The sequence below is a fragment of the Archocentrus centrarchus genome, chromosome 22 (genome assembly GCF_007364275.1).
Source record: "Archocentrus centrarchus isolate MPI-CPG fArcCen1 chromosome 22, fArcCen1, whole genome shotgun sequence".
Taxonomy (NCBI): Eukaryota; Metazoa; Chordata; class Actinopteri; order Cichliformes; family Cichlidae; genus Archocentrus; species Archocentrus centrarchus.
The window spans coordinates 4,264,228-4,276,646 of NC_044367.1; the positions used below are offsets into that span (position 1 = coordinate 4,264,228).

Here is a 12,419-nt window from a genome sequence, read left to right on the forward strand (position 1 = left end):
CCTAAGATGACCATATTAGTGAGACCCTCTGTCTGTGACATCATATAGAGCCAGGAGTAGAAAAAATGGAAATGGAGTGTTCAGAGCAGGGATTACATGCACATACACGTTATTTTGAACTTTGGCCATATTTAATGTGAGCACTCACGATTGTAATACTGTCATACATTGTAATGCAATGTATTACTGTATATGGCAGAAAATAAGGAAAAAGAACTACTTTAATCTTGGAGGTCTGCCTTGTGGTGCTCATGGCTTTCATGTGACTCAAAGAAGGCAGTTAACTTTCAGTGATGTTGGAACTCCAGCAGTACAAGAATTACATTTGTAGGATTATATTTGACAAGTTGTTACTTTTGTTCTTTCTCTCCAGTCATCGGACTTGGGAAGCCATGCCGTCACGCTGACCTGCAGTTTCCTCATGGCAGCCACTGGGAGGAGGAGTGTAACACGTGTCAGTGTGTCAACGGAAACGTTCACTGTTCTAAGGTCAGCGATGCAAGGATGAATCATAATTTCTAATGCAGTCGGTCTAAGCTAGCTCTTTATCAACTGAGTGTTTACGTGGACCGGACATGGTGTAAATCCTCCAGGTGAGATGTGGCCGTCGGCTCTGCATCCTCCCGAAGGCTCTTCCGCCTCCTGACGCAAACCTTCCGTCCTGCCCCGGAGGTCACGAGTGTGTGGAGCATCAGTTCCTCACCTGCTTCTCGCCACCGTGTCATCAGTGGGGCGTTTGTTCAACGCCGGACCCCCCCACGCCTCTGCACACCCAGTGCGAGCCCAACAGCGATTATCTGGACAACAACTGCGCTCACATCACACTCATCTTCAAAAGGGACAAAGTGCCACAGGTAAGTAAATTATACCAGAAGCAGGATCCGTTCCTCTCCTTACATCAGTGTCAGTGGAACTACAAAAGCTTTTTATGTTTCATTCATAAAAATGAAATCAAAAACAAAGATTAGTTGCTCTTTACTAATGACTTTACCAACGAGCAGAGTAGTTTTAATTAAACATTATTCTCAGTGAGGGAACATTTTAAATACAGCATTCTACACATGTAGAAGACTTCATTAATATTAAAGCGGGACTTTTATAAAGGGACTGTATCAGCTCTGCAGTGACCAGAATCTTAGTAGAGGAGGGGGAGAAGTATGAGCTCAGGCTGAAGCATTTATCCAACCATCAAACCATTTTTCAAGCCTGGTGATGCGTAATGTCATAACAAAACACTGGAAATGATTGTCCTCCCGCCGTGGTTTGTTAGGATTTGATAATGGCTGGAATTGTCAGATGTTAACAATTCAGGGTGGGAAGAAGATCACAAACAGTTACGTCAAATGTCGTGTTTCTTTGAACCTGCAACCACAAACACACACATTAGAGACCTTACTGTCTGTTCTGTTGCGCTGCTTCATGTTTCTTCTTCTTCTGGCAGTCTGATGTTTGACAGCGCGTCTTATCCTATAACTGCTTGATTCAGACAGTGAAGTTTGGAGTTTTTTTCAGGGTGCTGGGGAATGTAGTTAAGTAGAAAGTTTTATCAGATTTGGATATGCTCCAGAACATATGATAGGTCATAAAAACGCACAAATGGAGGTGTCGTTAATGGTCATATGACTTCAGCACCTGGAGGTTATCTTTAGTGTTTACTACTGTATCATGAAACACTGACTGTGCCCACGGGGCATGTCTGAATGAGGGTTTATGAATGGGAACAAAGCTGCTTCTCAAAACGCTGATGAGGCACAGTTTCCCCCCTGGTGGGGTGGGTGGGTGGGGGGGGGGGGGGGGGGGTGCTCTCGGATTGGCTCTATCTGAAACAGACTTAGGAGGAATTCGATGATTTTATTATTCCTCACCAGCAGTGCGGATGTTATTATCAGATGTGTTATCTGTGTGTTGCAGGGAACCACAGTGGAGAACATCTGCTCAGAGCTGAGGTACCTCCCTGTAACTCGGACACTTGCTGACGAGCGGGCATTGCTCATCCTCTGTGACCTGTCCTACTCCACCAGTGATGCCGTGGAGGTCGCCTTGGTAAATATCACACACACACACACACACATGTGAACACAGACTCTGAAGAAGTAAATAATCTCACTGTCAGAAAGAAGAAAGGGGGAAAATACTGGGGTCACCAAATACTGAAAAGTGATCTAAACTTCATAAAAACAATTCAATTCATTCTTATTTATGTAGCACCGTACAGTAATACAGAGAAAACTCCAAAACTCAAGACGACAAAAGACAGACGTTTTAGAAAACTGGTGAATGTAACAGCTTTTCTTGAGCGATGTAAGGCCTTGAAATTTAACAAGAACAGCTCAGCTCAAGGGTGCATCTTTTTGCAAATCCATCATCTTCCATTATGGCCACGGCATCCAGTCAACCCACTGCCACAGTTCTGTGGATGTGCCACAATGTTCTTTGAGCTCTGTTCCCACATAGCAGCCTCCCTGAAAACTGACCTGGAAGCGTTCTTACAAATATAGATACCTTAACATTATTAGTTTTGATAACATGCAGCAACGCTGATGGCCAGAGAAACACAAGCAGTCGGACATTCAAAAAGTCAACAGTGAAAAGCACTTTTTAGGGAATATAAATGTAAACATAAGATTAATTGACACACAGATGTTTAACATAGGCCAAGGCATAGCAAATTAACACATAAAGCTAGATATAATGAACACGGGTTATGCTCAAACTGGATGCTTACACAAACCTCCGCTCACAGTCTCTCCTCCTCACGTTCCCATTTTCTTCTTCCACCTTATTAAATCACACATAATCCATCACTGCAAATTGTTTCCAGTAGAGTCCAATAAAATTGGAATCTTTTTTTCTATTTTTGTTTTATGTCCGCCGTGTTTCAAAAAACAGAAAGAGGAAGGAAAGAACGACGGGTTGAGAAGTATTTGACAATTTTAACAACATCTGGATAAGATTTAGCTTTTCTCTTGCTGATATCCCTTTCTTTCTTCTTCTTCCTTTTGCTTCTTTTCCTTCTCCATCTTCTTTATCATCTTCTTAAATATCTGCACCATCTTTCTTATCCCATCTGTCTCCCTGGCTTGCTTTTATTTGTTTTCCTTTTTCTATTCGCTCTCCTCTATTGCAGTTTCTGTAGTTCTCTCTCTCGGCCACCCAGACTTGAGGGAATCAGTCACTTCTAAGCTCTTAATGGAGGGGGATTAGTTTTTGTTCCTCTGATGTTTGCAGGCCTGTTTTGAGCGACAGATACAGGAAAAGGAGTGGTGAGCCTGACATCCACCCAAACCCCTCAACAAGGCTTTCATAAAAAAAAAAAAAAAGACAAAAAAAAAAAATCCTCACTCCCACTTGTTGTGGTCTTGTGTTGCAACGAAATGTCACCGCTCGTTTCCAAGTGTGGGTGAAATCTTTGTGGTCTAAGCAAGCCTCAGAGAGCAGGCTTCAACCTGAGCAAGAAATAATTATACCGACCGTGTTTCAGGACGTGTGCGGGGAAGAGCGAGGAGTGCTCAGTTTGTCTGGATTTGTGTCCCCTCTAACATGTTGTGTCCTCTTAAAATGCGTTTGAAGGAAAATTGAGGGTTAGTCGAGTAGTTGTGTCAAAATATTTGGAAGTGGTGTTTGCTCCTGGTATGGTAGTGTCCATGTGTGCTACACAGAGCTTTGCAGACTAACCTGGGGACAGTGTCAAAAATATATGTGTATATATGGAACAGGCAGTAATGTGGGATACACTTGTTTATGTTTGTGCTGTGGAGTTCCTTTGCTTTAGCTCCCACTGTGGAAAAAACCAGAAGTCATCAAACTCAAAGAACTCAGCATTGTACCTGCAGATCAACCTCATCGACATTTGGTTAGACGCAAGCCAACACCAACGCGGGATCACGAATGTGGCAAAAGTCATCGCTGATTATCACCCTAGACCAAAACCCTTTCCAAGAATTCTGTTTTTACACAAAAATTTTGAGTTAACGTAGTTACAGTTTCCACAGAATACACTTCACTAGGTCACCAAATTCTGAGGATAGTCCCAAATAAATGCAGTTTCCTCCTGTTTGGGCTGTTTTTGCTGAAAGCGATAGTGCTTACTAGGTAGAAGCACAGCGATGGATGTGACGGTGAACAGCGATTGTTCTAGAAGCAAGCAAATGTTCTTGAAGCACCAACTACTGGTATGTTGAAAAAACTGTCAGTTGTGTGAGAAACATTTACCTCTAAAAATGGAACAAAATATGGGGGAAAAAAACAAGTTTCAACAGGGCCCAGGCTTTATTAAGAGTTGCTCTGTCTCTGCCACGTGGAGTGTAATCATGTTTTACTGGATGGATTGTACAACACATTGAATTGCAACCCTTTGCCTCCCTCGGGCCTGTCGCAGCCACTGGGCTGACCAACTTTTCTGGCTGAAACACTCCCTTTCCAACTCCTTTATCATCATTGAAACACACAACAAAACCAAGAATGAGCACTGAGAGTGGGCGTGATCTGTTTCTAGGAACTGACAAGGAAATGCTGGAGCACACAAAGCATCTGTAACATCATCAGGTTCAGTTCTAGCAGAGGATCTCCATCTGTGCTCGGCACAGTATACAGTGTGTATGTTGTACACTCATCTCAGTATCTCTGCAATGTGATCTGTCAGTCAGTCTGGGAGTTGGGTTTAGAGGTGTGTGAACGAGCTGCTGATTTCCTCTGGAGAAGAAAAGAGGAGTGTTTGTCCCCAGGCGGGCAGGGAGCACAGCTGGCCTCTTCTCTATTGTTTGTCTTAATTGAACTACACAGTGCAAAGCTAATCCCCCAACAACAACCCCACACCCCCACCACCTCTCTGCACTCACCCTCAGCACCTTTTTAGGCAATTAACTCCACCCTCTTCGGTCTCAGCAGGGGGGGTCCTCAGCCTGCCAGATGTTGGGAGGAGAATCTCTTTTATTCTGACGGATGAATGTGTTTTTTCTTCTCCTTTTTTGTCATCTTGCATTGCCTCAAGCAAGACTTTGACCATTTGGCAAATGGGACTTATTTTCTTTCTGTGCTGCACTGAGGGAATCTGTGTTTTGCAAGTTCTCTCCTCTACCTACAAACCAGCTTTTCTTTACATTATTGAAAACCTCTATTCAATGAGCACCAAAAGGTTTTAGGGAGCATTTATGTCCCGTGTAATGAAAAGCAACTGTCAGATGTTGAAGGAGATGTGCATTTTACTATGTCCACGGACCGTGATTTGATTGGATCTCGCTCTGTTGTTCTTGTCACAGTGGTTCTGTTTTTGCTTATCTTCTGGGTTTGGTTTGTGAAAAATCTGAATTTTGGGCAGCAGGAATTTAAATGTCACATGAAGAGCTCTTCAGACAAGGCCCTTTAGCTACAATACAACACAAAAATGATGTGACTTTAACCAAAAATAAATGCAATGAGAAGTCCTTATGCAAACCAGGTTTTCACAAGCATAAATAACACAAATCTATAGCAAATGTTTTCCAGGACAGTCACTGAGTGACACCATGAATTCCTGTTTTCTGCTAAAAACCCCAAAAACTTTGGCCTGCCAGGGTTTGCATTTCTAGCCCAGACCTGAGCCATACCTACAAAAAACCTGAGCTACAAAACAAGTTATTTTGCCTTCAACTAGAGTAAAAACAAAAGAACTAAATCTTGATGTCTGTCCTTCCTCTGTGCAGTCTTTTGAGCAGGATGGAGGCTCTAAAGACAGCGACTGTGGACAGATCCAGAAGGTGGCCAGTGCTATCACGAGTGCACTGTCCAAACGCCAAAACATCACCGTCATTCTGGCTGTGGTTGAGGTCAAAGTGAAGGTGGTGGTGGAGTGCCCTCCTGTTGGTGAGTTACACATTTGGCTCGGTTCCTCTATAAGTATCAGACTAGATAATACAAAGTACAAATAGTAATAGATAGCACAAAGATCTGATGTAGGGGGAACATTTGGTTCACCTCATTAAAGGGGACCCACTCAGCCTTTTTCTAATTCCATATTTTCCTTCTTGGACTCTGCTGTGAAGAATTTCTGAAGTCATATTTCTTATTTTCAAGCAAGAAGCAGTTTTAACTCCAAAGGAAATCTTGCTTATGTTTAAAGGACTTTGTTGACATGAAACCAATACTGTTAACGAAGGCAAATTTATGTAAAGCTCAAACTGAATCCACTTTTTTGTGTCCGGATTCTGTACACTCTCTCCGATCAGTAGGTTCTTGAAATTAAGTTATTGTATTTTTTACAAAGCAATAAAGGTACATGCATCGAAGGATCCCTGTATTCTGCCAATGCTATAACTTTATAATATCTTTAAATGCAACGATCTCCTAATATCCCATTAAACATCCCTCTTCAGGTTACCTGGTCCCTGTGCTGTGCGCGGTCTTCAGCATTCTCTGGATCTTCTGCATCGTCGTTTGCGTTTGGTGGACCCGCAAGAGGAAGAAAGAGCGTGAGAGAGCAGCCCGATCTGAGGAGATGACCGTCAACAACCAGCTGGAGCCGCTGCGGAGCAATGCTCTCAAGGATAACCGCGACAAAGACGTTCAGTACGAATGCAAGAAACTGATGGGCCCCTCTGACAGGACGTGCGATGGGGCCGAGGGGGAGGAGGAAGGGGAGCACGAGGGGGAGCAGGCGGAAGACGAGGAGAGGGGGCTGGGCATAGGAGGCAAGTGTCCGCCTCAGAAGTGCTCCTTAACACAGGACAGGGGGATGATGGGTAAGGGAGGGATCATTTGTACAACGCGCAGCGGTCCGCTGAAGGTGCCGCACCGGACAGCGTACAGCCCCAAAGACAACCGGTGTAAAAACCTGAACGCCGCCAAGCTCAGCGAAGACATTAAAGATCACTATGTGTGAACCGCAGAGGGGAGGAGGGACCTTCTGAGTTCCCGGAAGAAACTGCGATGTCTTCAACGTCACTGACTTTTCAACTCTTAAAAAGCACCAAAAGTGAAGATTACAGATGCTTTAATTTTATATTTTTATTTGTCACATCTTATTTAAATTCTTTGTCTGCAGCACAGATTTTTACCAAAACCCAAAAGAATAAATAAACACGCAAAAAAAAAAAAAAAAATACAGAAAAACAACAACAACGACAAAAAAAAGGCATGAAAATTAAACTTTGCAGCTTCGGGATTTCAGTTTATTTGTCACACTGTCGAAATCAGGAGTTTTTGTTTTGCTGTCCTAGATTGTCTGTTTACACACCATTTGTGTTTTGCTTCACAGAAACCTAACACTCGTCTTTGTTTCTTTCAAACCTCAGAGATTTAACTGAACGTCACTGGCTGGCAGCTGTTAACGCCGTTTCTACCGCGTGGTGCATTTGTTTCCTGTCTGCCTTAGCCCCCGAAACTGTGGGCCTTTTCTTACACTGTCTTGAAATCATGTGTTTTTATTAAAAAAAAAGAAAGAAAAAATACTAAAAACAAGTTTTATATATATTTAAGTTCTTTGAAAGTTGGCACAGAGAAACCACTGTATAATGCCCGGCATGATTTTTCATTTTATTTTATTTTTTGTTTACAGTCATAAACATCTTTTCCATGTGCATTTAAGCCTAAAAGTTTATAAATCATTTGAAAACAATTGGCACTACTTCCTGCAAGTCTGCATGAATATTTTTCAGCATTTGCTTTGGTAGAAAAGTGCCTTCAGCTCCTATTTTTACTCCTTACTTTCCTCTTGTAGACGGTGCGCAGGTTCTAAATACACATAAAGGGAAAGAAGTCCTAACAACAACTCTATCGCAGCAGTCGCTTTTTTTTCTCCTTTGCGCTGTACATATGTAAATATAAACAAATCGCTGTGTATATTTGAGTTAAATAACTTAAGTGATGCTCTGTATCATAGTTATTCTAAAGAATAAGATTGTTTTGTGGTTGTTGCTTTTTTTTTTTTTTTTTAATAATGTCATTCCGTTTATAAGCGCCCGCTGACAGTATGACAGGTTTTAGATGGATTTTCGGTGTCCACGGTCCCACTGAATCATGAAAACTTGTTTAACGAGAAATTAAGTGTTGATTGTGTTGATGTTTAGAATTATGTGTTAGAGTTTAAAGAGCTGTTTCCTACACCTGTCAATCATGACAGGTTATTAGGGTCAGCTGGGTCATCAGTGCTGCAGCTACTGGACCTCCATCTTTGACATTTTCAGCTCACTGGAGACCTCCAGAGTGAAAGTTCATGTGTTTGAGGGACTTTTGATTCTCTAAAAATTACTCTGTACTCTATTTGAAAGTATTTCACTTTCAAAGCTTCAGTCCTAAGTTTCAGTATCCCGGTGTTCAGGGAGCCTTCTGTACACATACATTTAAGGTATAAAGCTAGCCCTCCAAAAACATAAATATGTCATTGATTTTATGCCATTTTGTATCCAGACAGGTTGTAATTTGTTTTGGTTTTTTTTGCTCAGTTTACTGTCAGGTTTTTGGTAAATGCTGTTCTTTTCTTTTCCACATTGCACTTGCTGTAACACACTGTGTTCATTGATTACTCATCTGAACCATTCATAACTGCTGATCGCTGTAATCTACATTGTACCTTTTATTTTCATTTCAAATAATGCAGTGAGTCGATGCAGATCCAGGTTTCTTTCTTCACTTTTTTCCTCAGATTGACTAAAGTTGTGCCTGAAAGCACTTCATATTTGTAATTTAATGCTCCCTACTTTAGAAATGCATTAGCGTGATTTTGGCCCCAAAGCAAACCGTCAAATCAGAGAATTGGATATGTGCAAAGGGGAAGCACCGCGTACTGTAAATGATCCAGATAACTTTTTTTACAGTTCATTTTGGCATTTTTTTATGCAGCATGGAAATATGATTTCAAGTTAAAAATAAATATGACAACGTTTTGGACTGACAGCTCTGCTGCATGCTGCTTACTGGATTATTGGACTCCAAATGGCAAGAAGTAAAAGTCTTGTTCTTTAGTGGGTCTTTAATCAGCACTGATGGATCTGTTTTCAGTACATATAGGGCACATGGTCCAAACAGGTTAAAAGCCCCACTGCCGGTCTCTCTTTTGCCTCCTTGTACTTTAGTTACAAATTTATAGTTTTACAGTCTGCTGCCGCGCAGGGCGGCACGCTGTTAGCTTGAAAAACCTCCATGGTAATCATTCACCTGGCTGAAGTGCTGTTTAGCAAGACACTGAAACCTTATCACGGACGGTGTGTGGTGTAAATGGGAGCCTGCTTGCAATACATGTGTCTGTATGCTAATTATTTTCTGTTTAAGCACCGCCTCTCCCAGTGTGTATCTGTTCTGGTCTAATGAAGGGAACAAGTTGTATTACTGTTGATGTTGTTGACTGTTGTGGATGTTGTCCAGTCTGTTTCTGCACTAAGAACACACAGGAAGAGAAATGTTTAGTGTTACCTCCACAGCAGTTGCGGGGGGTGGGGTGGGGGGGGTGGATCCATTATTGTCACTATTTGTGGATATGATTTTTTTTTTCAATATTTTTGTTAGTGCAGTTTCATTCATAGGAAACCCAAATCATTTTTCTGTTAGTAAGTTTGACTTTCTGTTAGCCCCACAGGAGGGGCTGAATGTGCAGAACATTGTAATTATTTTGTACAATATTTGGTAAAAGTCTTGGTTTGCTAGTGGAATTTTTTTGTTTGTTCTTAGAACAATACTATTATTTAAAGTATTTTATACCAAAGTGTACTTTGTTTGTCATTTTTTAAATTAAGATGTTGTTTCTTAGCTATTGCCATTTTCCTTATAGCTGGACCCTTCACTAAGCCATGAGCCACGAGCCACGAACTTTAATATTCATTCACTTTTCTTTTTTTGAAACACAAGTTACATTTTTACTGACTGAAAAAGTCTTTCAGTAGATTTATTCTTATTTTAGTGTTTGTAGCTATTTAGCTACATTCACATCAGTAACTATGTAACAGAACTATGGTCTCATGGTTCCAGGTAGAACAGATGCTCTGGCTGGTTTGTATTTCCAAGCAAAGGGGGTTTTGGAAACAGCAGCACACAGATAGCATCAGGAGAGGACAGTGCTGCACATTCTGCTTCTCTCCTTGTTGGCAGCCCATAAATTTAAACCTACTGCATGTGTTTGGTGCTGTCTTACTTTTCCAACAGTTTTTAGGGAAAGCACTGCGTGCCAGTCAGTACAAGCTTTTGTACATCCTTCTTTTTTAAGCTGAAGGTATGACCACTGATGTCACAGTTCACACGTAACCCGTTACTGTATTGGTTCAAAATTATGTTTGCAAAATGGTGGCAGGGAGCGTTATTACGCTCTCCTAAATGTCAGAGGTATCAAGTTTCAAGAGAAATTAAGCCTCTTTAAACTGAAACATCAGAGTTCTTTCTCTTCTTTATACATTTCTTAAAAAAAGAAAACTGTACACATTTATTTTTGTGTGAAGCTCGACACCCAAAACTTCAGCCAGCATTTAGCTCCCGCTTCATTTAGCGCCAAACCAATACGGTGAGGCCTTCGCTCAACTACAACTGCCCCTTTAATGACATGGTGGGAAATGATTAACATTAAGCCCACTCTGCATGAAAGCCTTCCAGCAGCTGTGTTGGATATCCTTAATGCTTGGTGGGACGTTATGTGCTATGCTATGTGTTCATTAACCATCAGTTGTTTTGGGAAGAATGGGAAATGTGTCTGGAATCCTGGATGGCATGGCTTTTAGGTCAAATGCACGTCCAGCACACACTTGCTGACCCACTTGGAGTGAAGCACACTGGGAGAATGAGAAATGATGGCATAGCAGAAACAGGAGGAACCGGTGACAGCATTAGCATCAGGTGTCACCCCACAATGTAGCATGTAAACAGAATTAAATAGAAGGTCGCTCAGGTGACCTTTCCCAAGCTAATTATTGCATGCTGTATGTTAGATCACACTGTGTCAGAGAGCAGCTGCATTTTTAAACATGGAAGAGAGGATTGGTATCATCATTTAACCAATGACTGGAGCTTACAGTAAAATCACATGATCCTCAGACAAAGCTGACCTAAGATTCACATTTCTGTTTTTTTTCAAAGCAACTTAAAATCACATTGCCCATGTTGGGGCATCGGCAAATTCCATCTGCTGATAAAGAAGTCCAAGGCTTGGGAAGGCACGCACAGCATTTGTAACTCCAGCCCAGCTAAAAGTCAGTGGAACAGATCCTAGCTGAGGCGAGACTTTATACTGCAGTGTCCTCCTTCATGGCTCCAGAATGCTGGCATGTGGTAACGTGTGACACGAACAAGATCAACACCTTCCACAATGGATTCCTCAGAAAAATGTGGCACATCTTGTGACTAAAAACAATCTCAAATGAAGAACTCTACGAGAAGACAAAGAGCAAGAGTGAAGAGGCCCAACACACTGACCAGGGCCCAGATGGAGACAATTTGTCAGTCTCTTATCTCCCTTCAGGGATGAAGAGAACTAATGAACTTACTGTAAGGAAGTCTGGAGCTTGTGATGATGTTTTCTAAAACTTTTGTTTTTAGTTCAGTTTTTTTTTTTTTTTGGTTTCATTTGGATCAGTATAATATAATGTATTCTGCTCGAAACAGAAGCTCTTCTGATGCTCTCTTCTAAAGAAAAACTGCTTCTGAGGTCACAAGGGGCTGCAGCCTGTTCCAACTGACTTTTGGTGAAAGACTGGGTGCACCCACACCCAGCTTGCCCCTCTATTTAGAAAGTGTCCCAAATATTAAATAATACAACATATTGAGCAATAGAAGCTCAATACATGCACAGTACTGTTTAGAAATATGTCACTAGAGTAAACATAATTAACCTAACTTCCTCTTTCAAGTTAGGTTGTTATCTTATAGCACGTAGTGATTTAGCAGCTGGATCCTTGCTCAGTTTGTCTCGTCGTGCTTGGAGAACTCGAACTGATGGAAGATGCGTCATGGATTCACGGTCCATTTGATGCTTGTCGTCCTGGATAATTTAAACTACCAACACAAAATCGTTTCTGTGGTGATAAAATGGAGACATTGCTTTATGTTTAACTGAAAGTCTGTTGCATCTAGACTGATGACTCACTGCAGCAGATAAGCTGCTGAGAAGATTTATGGCTGCAGTAATGTTTGATAAACTGTGCTGCAGGTCGGCCACTTGGTTTACTTGATGCTGTTATGGGTGCATGGATGAGTAGTTTGATAGGCAGAAACATTCAACATATAACCCAAAAGAAATTTTATTATTAATTGTCACTTTCCATTGGTCAGCCTGAAGCAGTCTGGCCCTTTCCCTCTGACCTCTAGCATCAACACAGAATTTTGCCGCTCACTGGATATTTCCTCTTTTTGGACCGGAAAATCCCGTCTGCCACTAACAACCATGCCACATTCAAAGTAATTTAAATCCCCTTTCAGCAGGTTGTCTTCACCGTGAGTTGCTGCCATGCGATTGGCTGAGCAGATGA

The 12,419-nt window shown here is 41.6% G+C and overlaps 1 protein-coding gene across 2 annotated transcripts in view; it reads left to right on the forward strand.

Moving 5' to 3' along the window:
• LOC115772293 (protein jagged-2-like) overlaps window positions 1-7,076 on the forward strand; it is a 54,276-nt gene extending 47,200 nt beyond the window's left edge. For both annotated transcript variants that reach the window (XM_030718429.1, XM_030718430.1), the window contains 5 exons: window positions 374-489; window positions 594-854; window positions 1,912-2,043; window positions 5,682-5,841; window positions 6,351-7,076. In XM_030718429.1, coding sequence (XP_030574289.1) covers window positions 374-489; window positions 594-854; window positions 1,912-2,043; window positions 5,682-5,841; window positions 6,351-6,856 — 1,175 coding nt within the window. In that variant the 3' untranslated portion in view covers window positions 6,857-7,076. The remainder of the gene's footprint in view (window positions 1-373; window positions 490-593; window positions 855-1,911; window positions 2,044-5,681; window positions 5,842-6,350) is intronic.
• The last annotated feature ends 5,343 nt before the right edge of the window (window positions 7,077-12,419 follow it).